General features: G+C 39.4%; 1 protein-coding gene across 1 annotated transcript; it reads left to right on the top strand.

The window, feature by feature from the left end:
- Nucleotides 1-11,800: 11,800 nt before the first annotated feature.
- On the top strand, nucleotides 11,801-12,301 carry LOC132376781 (gamma-aminobutyric acid receptor-associated protein-like). The gene has a single exon (XM_059942626.1). It carries the CDS (start codon nucleotides 11,801-11,803, stop codon nucleotides 12,299-12,301), a length of 501 nt encoding a protein of 166 aa, XP_059798609.1.
- Nucleotides 12,302-12,692: the final 391 nt, after the last annotated feature.

Raw genomic sequence — 12,692 nt, 5'->3', positions numbered from 1 at the left:
TACCCGCTTCACCTCTGTCCGCTTTGGTGGGCAGCTAACATCCATGCTACAGTCCTAGAATCTCTGAGTTACCCTGGTGTGGAAGTACCCGCTTCACCTCTGTCCGCTTTGGTGGGCAGCTAACATCCATGCTACAGTCCTAGAATCTCTGAGTTACCTTGGTGTGGAAGTACCCGCTTCACCTCTGTCCGCTGAGTGCTTTTACGTACAAGAGAAGCTGAGAAATCAAGTCCTTGGCTGGGCAGCCATTTTCCAGCAACAACTTGACACTATGAAAAGGCAATAGGAATCTTTGGTGGGCAGCTAACATCCATGCTACAGTCCTAGAATCTCTGAGTGTGGTTTGGGTCGAGGTTGCAGTTCCCAGCTTCTCATGCGGCTGGGTAGAGTCATGTGACTAAGTCCCAGCCAATGAGATACATGTGTATGTTATGTGACCACTTCCAAGAAACTCCTTCAGATCAGCTGTGTGCTCTTTTTCCATTTTCTTCTTTACCCATTCCTCTACACTTTTGGAAGTGACAGCTGGAGTCCCCACCACCATCTCGGATCCTGAGATTGAGGACCATACCTACGGATGGCAGAAAGGACAGTTCACAAATGCCTGAGGCCCTGAAAGATGGGATGAATGACCTGGGCTACTTACCTCAGCTTTTATGTGAGGAAGAAATAAACTTCGGTCTTTTCACAGCTTATGTTACTGTAGGATTTGTTAATTACAACTGAACCTAATCATAAGTGATACGTAAGCAGAGGGAAACACTTGTAAAAAGACTTGGAACTACATGAGGATTCTGAAAAAGTTGAGAGTCTGATGTGGCTGTAGTATAAGGCTCATGGCCTAGGCAGGGATAAGCAAATGTTTTCCAGAAAGGCCCAGATGGTAAATATATTAGGCTTGGCGGGTCATATGATTTCTGTTGCAATTTCTCAACTCTGACATTGTTCTGTGAAGGCAGCCATGGAAAATGGTGTAAAGGAACAGGAATAGCTGTGTTCCAATAAACTTTTACTTCTGAAAACAGGTGGTGAGGAGCCAAATTTGATCATCTTAGAGGATAATCACACTGCATTGTTTTATCATTATCATTTATTTACAATGATCTCGCTATTGGTTTTTTTGGTTTTGTTTTCAGCTATATATCCATGTATGAATCATAGTGTCAGGAGTGGAGAACAGGTTTAACTGACAACTACGCAATGATCAGGTGAATGGGCGAACTCAATCCTCCAACTGTGCTTACTTAGATCTACTCTGGGTGCCAAGGGGATAATCATCTAACTTACTCCTACCCACAGATGCCATTTTTGACCTCTACTAGGAGCTTTCAGTGTCTTAACTGAAAGAAGAGACTAGTGGTGAAATATTTTTAGAAGTTTGACAGTCTATAAAAGCGGAGAATTTTTCATCATTTGGTAGCTGAGCCTTTTGCCTTTTTTTCTAGCAATGGAACTGAATCTGATTTGACAGCTGTCTCCCTCTTCTCAAACAGAACATTACTCCATCAAAAAGGAGGGAGTTACAACATTTAGGGGGTATCTGTTATGATGAAAAGTACTCTGAAGTAGGAGACAGAAGTTCTCTTAGTTTTTTACTTTGCTGGAACCAAGTGTTTGGGGAAACCAATTAATCTCCTAAGTCTTACTTTTCTCATCTTTAAAATGGTCACAGGGCTATTTACTTCAAAGTAGATTGATAGCGTCTCATGGGGCTGATTGTATGAGCTGTAGGAAGATGTTTGCATGAGCTGGTACATCTTAGGTCGTATCCAATTGCCCTGCAGTCAATATATAAGAAAACACAGAAGAAAGACACATTATAAAAGGTGGAGAGGGCAACTTGCCCTTTGAAAATACATCATGCCTTATGCATAATAGAATTCAAAGCATTGATTCACATTTGGGAACCATACAGATAGAAGGCAATCATGTCAGGAATTCAAATGCTTCAACAAAATTGGATCTAAATGGGTCAAAAATGAGTATTTCATTTATGGGAAATGCTTCTAAACATGGCTCTAGAATGTCTCATATTGAGTTTGAGCAAACATTTGGGAAACTGGCAAGAGCAGAGAATCCGCAGATGTTTTCCATATACACAGTATATATTAAACAGACGAGTGAAACAGAGAATTCAGGAAATGCTCAGACAGAGAGGGAAATTGTTAAGTGGAGAAAAATCTGTTTGCTTTCCTGACACCCTCTCTCTTGTCTAAATCAATTATGAACATTCATCTAACCTACCCTTATAGGTCATAGAAACTTACATGATCAGAAGTCTGAGAAGGTCTGGAAACAGAACTATTAACTAAGCTTTTATCACTAATTGTTATGCTTCCTTTTTTTCCCTCCTAAGCTTTTATTGGGAAAATTTCCCCAAAGCTATAATTACACTGAATAATGACAGAACTTACTTAATGAGGCAGAGAGCAGAAACTTTTTGAGATAGCAAAATTTGCAACCAATTAAATATTAATGAAAAATTGTCTATCTCAGAATCCATTTCTTCACATTCATTTTATCTCATACTTGCATTTAATCTACAGGAAGTTCAGTCATCATGTGTATTAGAATTCGAGAAATAAAAAATGTATGAATAATTTCATGATTTTCCCAAGAGCAAGTTTCTGTACCAGTTAAGAATATGAATGAAAAAGAGGTTAAAATCACCATAAAGAACCATACATTTCTAGATTATTAAAATCAATGCTGTCAAATGATCATCACTGTGAAGATGATAACATTTTTCCTACGCCTTTCTAGTTGTTGATATATATTTTTTAAAGTTTTTATCTGGTAGTTATAGAATAAAGTCTTGATATTATATATGGGTAGCAACTCAGTCCAAGTGATATTTAATGAATTGCCCAGATAGTTTATTTCATGAAATATGTTTATGCTGAGATGCAAATTCTTCTTTATTTTAGTTCTAGAAATACCATACATAAAATCCAAGCTTTGTTATCATCGAGGCATATGAAGATTTTTAAATAATAGAAAGTGCACTATAAGCCATACCAAGTGGGTAGACTACACACAGTAACTAAGAATTGATGACAAAATGTATGTGGGACCTTCAGGTGTACAGATTTCCTAGGTTCCAGGGTGAATGCTGATAATTGTTTGGACTTAGGGAGTCCCCCTGACTGTCAGCTCTTGCTGTCTTAGGTACTAGACCCCCTCCTATTTATTTAGATAGAATTTTTGCACTTCTTGCCTTCTTGTGAACCACAGGACATGCAATAGTTATCGCCTGCACAATGCATCGCCCCTCTACATCTGGGGCACAACTATATTCTTCCATTATTCCCCATGAAGCAAGGAAACTTACTACTATTTATAGGTGGTGACCACACTGACTATTTTCTAATATATTCTGTCATGGCCTATTTTGCTAGAATGTTAGTTCCTGGAAAGCAGTAATTCTGTTTGTCTTATTTGCAGTAGGTTCCATAATTCACAGAACAGTGCATGGTGTAAGACAAACAAAATAAATATTCTTAATAACTTACCCAGGGTTATTTCCTATAACTTTTGGGTTTTACAAGGGCCCTTCTGCCATCTCAGCCCTCCAACCTTGCTCATTTCTATATTAAATCTCTGTGTATCATTTAATATTTAATATAGAAATTTATGTAGTTATTTATTTATAAATAAATATTGTTATTTATGTTATACTTGGATTTGTCCAACTGGGAATATTAACCTTTAATTGTAAAGGGTCATTAATGCCAAGCAATATTCTAATCTTACTACTGATAACACATTAGGAAAGTGCCTAGAACCACATATAAAGTTACTGTTGACTTGAGATAAATTTATAGAACAAAACAATGACTGAATGACGAAAACAACTGGATTCATATTTTACCAACTTTGGAACTGAAGGTTAGTGATCGACATAAGCTTTGAGAATTTTACACCCTGCAAAAGTATCGCTCAGTATTGAGAACAAAACAATTATATTTTCATGTGTAAGAGGACCAGAGAATTTTATTACTGTTAGTTTTCATTAAACATATTTGTAAAGGATCTACTGCAGGAGGATGACAATTAAACAAAGGCAGGGGTGAAAGTAATAATAATGAGTGGATATATAAATTAATAAAATATGTCAGAAACTATTGGTTATAAAATTAACTGTTTTATATTAAAAAGTGCAAAATTAAGCCTCTAGATAACAATGATAGGTTAGTGGTGCTCAGCGGACATTAAGACATGATAATTTATACATGTTCTGGAAAAAGACAAAAAACCCTCACATACTTTAGACTTTATATATATATGTAAAGTCTATATATATATATATATATATATATCATGAGTGTACATTTAAAAATTAAGAACAGTGTGAAACTAGAATTATGATTATAGATTCCCAAACACTAGATGAGAAGAAAAATTTTAAGACCCAAAATAAATTAAGGAATATAGAAATTATTATCAATGCAAAATATGTTTGAAAAGAGGAAAAATAAATAAATGCTGGTTCACTGAAATCATAGTGGTAGAAGACAGTGGAAAGCTTGGACACCAGGTCTCTAAAGATGCCAGGGTAAAGGCCAGAGATTTTCTAACTGATGAATGAGACAGCAAAACAGCAGTAGGGGCCAAAGTTCTGCCACATCATATTCTGTTGGGTGCCAGCCCCTGATAATGCCAGGGAAGGGGCTGTGCTTCCCCAATAATGCAGCTTAAGGGCCCTACAGTTCAAGAGGTGGAGGGCCTCTCTTTTTAGACTGACACAGAGTCATAATGGATCTCTGTGTACTCTCCAGAATGCAGTTGGAACTGGGCACTTGTGATGTTTAACTTTATGTGTCAATGTGACTGGACCACAGTGTCCAGACATATGGTCAGACACTATTCTGGTTGTTTCTGTGAGCATGTTTTGGATGAGATTAACATTTAAATTGTTGGACTTTGAGTAAAGCAGATTTTCCTCCATAATGTGGATAGACATCATCCAATCAGTGGATGGTCTGGACAGAACAAAAACTGACTTCCCCTGAACAAGAGAAAGTTCCGCCAGCAGATTGCCTTTGGACTTGAACTGCGACACTGACTCTTCCCTGCTGGCCTATCCTGCAAATTTTAGACTTGAAAACCTCCTTAGTCACATGAGCCAATTCCTTAAAATAAATCTCTCTCTATATATACACATACTATTGGTTCTATTTCTTTGGAGAACCTTGACTAATACCGCACCCAAACACCTGCCCCTGCTCCTGTTTCCATGAGTTGCCCTTAGTAAATGCTTTTTAATAAAGTATGATGTACTTGTCTTTCCTTTAAAAATAGGGAAAGTATAGTTTTTCAACACACCTAGAGTGTTGTTCTTTGTACTAGCTAATAAAATGAGCATAACTTTAGCTAATACAATGTGCATAATGTTATTAAAAAAGCAATGAGAAATGTCATTGATAAACAATATTAAAAACAAAACACAGGGCATACAAATAGTAAAGGTTTTAAATGCATAAGAATATATTCTGAACAACTTTATGCCCATAAATTTCAAAAATTTAGATAGAGCTGAAATTCTTCTAGAAAGAAATCATATATACATTGAAAAAAAGAGAAAACATCTGAGTAAGCTTATAACAATTACTAAGTTAAATAGGTAATCAAAGATTTTCTTACCAAAAGATGCAGGCTCACATGGTTTTCAGGTGACTCTTACTAAACTTTCAGAGAACAGTGATTTAAACAAAATGATGCAGAAGATATGAAAACAGTTATCTAACTTATTTTATCAGCCAATATGATTTCAGCACGCAAACAAGAAAATTTTTATCACATAGAGATTAAAAATCTTCAATTATATGTTAACAAAGCAAATCTGTTAGTGTCCACAAAAGCATTAGTTTTATTATCTTAAATTTTTTGTTAATATATTCATGTCTTAGTAAAATGTGATTATTTCTATGGTGGGAAAGACAGAAATCCACATAATGAGGAAATAAGCACAGGAATTATTGTGATATGGAAGAACAGTGGTCCAGAGGGGAAGACTGAGGAAAAAGGGTTATTCTGGAAGATAAAGTATAAGGGCATTCTGGGCCAAGGGAGCAGAAAAACACTGTGTGTTGAGAGTGCGTGGCAAGTTTGAGTCACTGTTGGTATTTGGCTATGACAGAAGTAGGGAGATTATCATGGCAGCTAGACCAGGCCCATTTCATGGAGGTTCTCCTTCCTTGGGCTGGCTGTCACCCAGAGTCCTGAATTGATTTCCTCATTAATGCTGCATTTGTTCCTATTTCCCTTGTTCCTCCAGCAACTCATAATCCCTTTAACAGGAGCAGAGGCAATGTTGTTTATTCTGTCTGTAAGTCGGGAGTGTTTCTCCATGAATGCAAAACAATTGTTTTGATTTTAGTCTTCTCTTTGCCTGCTCTGGGCCTTGCATCCAGTGTGCCCGCAGCACCTCTTCACTGACTGATGGATGGCACTTTGGCAAAGAGCATGGTCAATTAATTAAGTCTCACACATGGCCCAACTGTCTAAGGGAGAAAACCAGAAACAGACTGAATGCAAAATGATGGAAGAATCGGAAACAAAGAACAGGGGATGGTAGCAAACTAACTCACATCTTTAAAGAAGCATTGGGTCAATAGGAGGGGATGCGGCGGGGGCAGGTCCCCTAATTAACAGCATCACCGTCCAGAGCCAAGCGTCTGGATTTGGCGTCAGAGGCCTGGGCTTGAGCATAACGTGTTGTCAAATAAACAAGTGCCCTTGAGCCAGTTATTGAAACTTTCTGAATAACATCCTCATCTGAAAATGGAGAAAATACATACTTCACGTGGTTGTTATAAGGACCACACAAAATACGGTCTGTGAAAGCGCCTTAAAATCTGCAAGTTGTTACTGTCATTTAATTACAAAGCTTGCCTGGTTGGGCAAGAAAGACAAAGCACACTGAAAAACAAAATCCAGATTGATTTAAAGCAACGCAAAACAAAAACTAGTAGAAAACAGGAAACGATGTCAGGCATAAAACCTTGGCATACTTTCCATGTTTAGAAGCATTTCCCATAAAGGATTATATATAACTGAGTGACTGGAAAACCTCAGGAAAGTTCCATTTCCTCTCCTTCCTTGCTTAGCTCCACTCGGAGCTCAGGAATGGTTGCCTGGAGGCCCTGAAAGCGCTCATCAGCCCCCTGTAAGGAGAACTGGCTGTGCAGTTCATGGTCTTTATCCTTGAAGCTAAAAATGTGACGGGAATGTTACTGCATTTCCTTAGAGCAGGTTTCTGCATTCACAGGTCACCTCCACTCAACCCACAGGCCTCTCCGAGCTCACTTACAGCCTTGTCAGCAAAAATGCAGAGAGCAGCCCTGCCGCAGCTGCAAGTGAGCCCTTTGGGCTGCACAGGGCTCCTGACACTGCCAGTGGGACAGTAATCACTTTTATGGTATCTAACTGACACCTGCCCTCCTCCCCAGTAAATCATGAATATACTTAAAATTTTTTCTTTTTCAGCCAGCAGAGGGATTGCGAGGTTTTAGCACAAACAGATTATTATCTTGATGGCCACAGTCGTTTAACTAACGCGAAACCCTCGCTTTAATCTCTCCTTCCAGATCTGGGACATCGCAGTTCAAATCTCAAGGGCAGGGACCTACTGTCCTGTATCTGACTGTGACTTTGGCTGCACCACCTTGGACATTGTCCTCTCTGAGCTGCAGTTCCTTTACTGAGGAAAAAGTAGAGCATGCTTGTGGCTAGATGATCCTTATCATCTCTTCCCATAAAAATGTCCTCTTCAGCCTCAACCTCATCTTACCCCACAAGATGCGTAGTCAGGCTGGAGCCATGACCAGCAGCTGACAACTGTGTCACTTACTTGGCAGACCTGCGTGACCTTTTCTGCAGCAACAGAGCTGCTTTCATGGTCACTCACTGCCTCACACTCACCCTGTGTCAGATCAGAGCAACTCTTATTCAGAACCTTTTCTGGTTCTGTTGGCTTTAATAAAGGGACCTTCCCATACGGAGCTGGAGCGAATCATTTGGTGGCCACACCGTTTCCATGTCATGGCACACACTCACCCTTATGACCTCCTTCACGAGAAAATAAGAAGGCATCATTGTGCTTTTGCCCTCGAAAGTACTGAAAATCTGCGTTCCTCTCTGTCTCAGTGACTTCGATTGATCTGCCCCTCAGCAGTGTGTGTTACTCCTGGCAGCCACGGGACAGAAATTGTAGGGGTCATGAGATCTTGTGACCTCAGCCAGCCCATTCATTGAATTCTCCATCTGCTTACAAACTGCACCCTGTTGCTTTTATCAAATGACTCAGTGAGTTGGGGATGTACGTGCTTTTTTTGCTTTTTTAATACAAATTGAAAGTGGCAGGAGGGATTTTGTCAGACAAGAACTTGAGGGAAATTTTGAAGTGTTCTATGGAACCAGATGTTGTGCAGTTTATTAAAATTAAGAGAACTGTTTAATACAGATGTTTATAGATATTGAACATTTTTATTACTGACTTTTATCTTTCAGAAGTTCAAATTGCTCTACATTTCTTAAAGAAGGGCAAAGAATAAGAAAAGGGGAGGAGGTGTTGTCACGATAGCATTGCCAAGATATGACCTTAGTCACTTTGTGTGTTATAAGAGGAGTTCTTCATCATAATTTTGGAGATGGTTATCACCTTCACCTGTGTGGTCCTGCATATAAATCTAGAAAGAATTACCAAAAACAATTTTCACCACCATTCTGAAACATCTTGAAGTAAAAACAGACTTCAGTTTTGAAACTTTGTGCATAATGAAAAATAGTACAGTGGTATCACAAGAAAGAGTAATGGAAACAATTCTGGGATTTACTGATGATGGAGTTGTTCAGGGTTCAGTGCCTCTTTTCAGGGTCCAAATCACCTCTTCCAGCAGAGCAAAAGCTGAAAGTTCAAAGCCAACTTGAAGGAGCTCTACCATTGACCAGCTGAAGTTCACAAATGTCCAAATAGCTTCCTCATCTGTAAAATGGGATTCTTACAGAACTCATCCTGTAGGATTCAAGAAGAACCAACTGCGGTATGGCATGCTGAACACACAGCACATGCATGGCACTTTCTGAGGCCCTTGATTATCAGCAACTATGACGAACTTTATCACTCTCAGTGTGGGAAGTAGAGTGGTGAAATTTTGATTCTTATTCTGTTCCCAAGTAGACATAATAAATATAACTAATAAAATTGTTGTGTTGCGTAAAATGAAAAAATCAACAATCTGGAAAATATCACCCCATCTTGAATATCCAAAACATAGGCATAAACTTTGTCTAGTGAGCGTGAAATTGTTTCTTACCCCAAGGAGAATGTTACCAGAAAAAGAGAACATTTGTCTCCAGCTCCTATAGCTCAAGGGATATTTGGAAGTGAGATAGAAGAGGAAAAAAAAGTGGGGCACTGTAAATAGCCACAGGAAAAAGGGCATGTAAGAAGTAGGGGGAAATCATTCAGACAGAACTCTGACCTTCTTCCCACCAAGCGTACAAGGAGGAAGGGATTGTCCCTCCCACCACGGTAGTCAAGTAGAGGGCATTTGGAAGAGAACGGACAAGGAAGCCCAGGTCCCTTGGACAATTATTGTAAAATGGAAATTGAGCAGCTAAAGGCACTGAAGCAGTTTGTGTATAAGTCCTGAGAAAGGAACTGGGCAATCAGAGAGGCTAAGAACTTGCCAAAGTTAAAATGCTAAAATGCAGGCAAGCTGACACAGGTGCAGAGAGTACATATACCTTAACAGCTATATTCATAGTCTGGGGAGGAGATGCTGGTACTTGTCACTAGTTCTAATTCAGGGGAAGACCAGTGCTACAATGCACAATTCATTGTGTAAATAATGTTGAGTATTTTTGTATCCCTTCCCCAAATACATGCATGCACGCACACACACACAGACGCACACTTTAAAAATTCTTCTAAAACTTAAAGATCTTTTATAGATATATTTAAAGGGAAGGATAATGAATAAATGATATCAATAACATTTTTCACACTCACCATGCCAGTGCAAGGATAGGATAGTCCCATGGTGAGGGAGCTAAAGATTGTGGAGAGACCACTGTATTATGGTTTATTCTGCAGAATAATATTACCACAAACACAGAAGCTTAAAATCACACACATTTATTATCTCACAGTTTCTGTGGGTCAGGAGTCTGGGCATGGGTTAAGTGGGCTCTCTATAAAGCTGCTAACTAAGTGTCAGCCAGGGCTGAGTTCTTATCTGAGGGTCGATTGGAGAAGGATTGACTTCCAAGTTCATATGGTTGCTGTCATCTTTAAAATCCTTGCAAGCTGCTGGACCGAGGGGCTTTGTTTCTTGCTGGCTGGCTGCCAGAGTTTTCCCTCAGTTCCTTGCCATGTGCCTTGTTCTTTGGGGCAGCTCCCAACATGACAGCTTGTTGCTTCAAAGCCAAGAGGGAAGAGAGTCTTTCATCATGACAGTCCTTACAATTTTATGTAACATTATCAAGGAAGTGAAATCCTGTCACCTTTGTTGTATTCTATTGGTTAGAAGCAAGTCACAGGTCTCACCTACAGTCACGAAGAGTGAGTTATACAAGGGCAAGAATAGGAGGAATAAGTCATGGGGGCCAACATAGAGTCGTTCCACCAAAGCTACTATGTGTCAGGAACTTTAGCAATATTGAATACTTGATCTTTTCAGCTTCACTCTGAGATGCATATTATTATTACTTTACAGATGAGGAAATTGAGCCTCCCAGAGGTGAAGTAATTTGCCCAAAGATCACAAGCTAGTAGAAATGTGTCTAGAATTCTAATACAGATCAAAACAAGTGTTATTTTTCCTACCCTTCTTTATTCGCCCTTTTAAGGTGTTATTTATCCTTCTTTCCTGGGAAGACCATGGAATGACCTCCAAGAATGGAACAGGCGTGAGCAGTTGAAATTGCTTCCATCTTGGCCTCTGACAGTTGAGTGACACCTCTTCTTCCCCAAAGCCATCACAGTCATCTCTTAACAGAGCTATTTTAGGCTCACTGGCCTCAAGGGCCAGGCCACTCAAATCATCTCAGTGAGGCTGATTCTTTCTTACTCTCACAAAAAATAATCTTTAGAATTCAGTTCAAGAGGGTCCCTGTGATTATCATGTTCTTTCTAATCTAAGTATGGGAATACTTTGATTTGGAGTGAGGAGACATTTTCCCACATTTTTGGGTGAACAAGGTCAGGGGATAGCTGGTTTATAGATACCATAGAAAAATGCACTTGAAAATTCTAGTCATCTCACCAAATCTTTATGTTTAAAAATGTAGTTTTGAGAATACTTTTGATTTTCAAATGTGTGCATATAAAGACATTGGTATATTTGAGACTTGTAAAATAACTCCATATTAAACTATTTGCTATGCCTGGAGCATTACTATTATTTTTCATTCACTTAAAATTTTATTTAAACACAAAAATAATTTTGAACTTTATTTTTTAATGCATTGATTGAATTTATTGATTTAGTTTAGTTCTATTCAATAGCAGTATAATGTAATGTAATTAAAATTTTTTTCTAGTAGCCACATTAAAAAAATAAAAGAAATAGGTGACGTTAATTTTAATGATAATTTTTCTTAACCCTATATAGCCCAAATCTTATTATTTTAATATACCCTCAAAATAAAAATTGTCAATAAGCTACTTTGCATTCTTTTTATCCTACTTAGTCTTCAAAATCCAGTGTGTACTTTATTTACAGAATATCTCAATTTGGAAGCTACATTTTCATTGCAAATATTTGATCTACACTTAGTTTTCATAAACTATGCAATGATAAGTGTAGATTCACATACTCACATTGTTCTAAACATAAAAGTTTTCAGCCCGCGCGTCACCGCCGGCCCCCCCCCCCCCGCATCCCAGCCCCCACCCCGGGGTTCCCTAAGCCCGGTTCCCCAGAGGGTGAAGTTTGTGTATAAAGGGGAGCATCCTTTCGAGAAGCGGCGCTCTGAGGGTGAGAAGATCCGAAAGAAATACCCGGACCGGTTCCCGGTGATAGTAGAAAAGGCTCCCAAAGCTCGGATAGGAGACCTGGACAAAAGGAAATGCCTGCTGTCTTCTGATCTTACAGTTGTTCAGTTCTACTTCTTGATCCGGAAGCGAATTCATCTCCGAGCTGAGGATGCCTTGTTTTCCTTTGTCAACAATGTCATTCCACCCACCTGTGCCAGGCTGGGTCAGCTATACCAGGAACACCATGAAGAAGACTTCTTTCTACACGTTGCCTCCAGTGATGAAAGTGTCTACGGTCTGTGCAGTTGCTGCCCCTAAGGTGGGGGGGGGGGGTCCCATTCTACACAGAGAGAGGGGGCCCTCCTTCCTTGACCTACTCCTCCTTGAGGGGCAAACACCACCTCCCTTCTTCAGGACCTACACTTCCTAATGTTTGAGACTCTCCCCCAGCCCCTCTTAACACAAGGGTTAATGGGGGAGATGGCCTCTAGTACCTCGCCTTTCTCCATTCTTCCCCTTTCTTTACCACCTTTCCCATTCTGCTTTAGACTTCTTGATTGTCAATCTCTGTCACATCTGGTGATTGCTTTGGTTTCTGTTCCCTTTCTAACTGCCCAAGGGGCTCAGAACCCCAACAATCCCTTCTTTTCACTACCTTCCTTTCTTGGGGTAGATGGAAGGGACTGAAATTGTGGGGGGAAGGTAGGAG

This window comes from Balaenoptera ricei, chromosome 13, assembly GCF_028023285.1.
Source record: "Balaenoptera ricei isolate mBalRic1 chromosome 13, mBalRic1.hap2, whole genome shotgun sequence".
NCBI classification, from domain to species: Eukaryota; Metazoa; Chordata; class Mammalia; order Artiodactyla; family Balaenopteridae; genus Balaenoptera; species Balaenoptera ricei.
Note: the sequence above shows the minus strand (reverse complement) of the source record. Positions and strands in the feature narration are given on the sequence as shown.

Bases quoted from the DNA above. Each gene is read 5' to 3' on its own strand.
- LOC132376781 (XM_059942626.1), top strand. From the start codon at position 11,801: ATGATAAGTGTAGATTCACATACTCACATTGTTCTAAACATAAAAGTT.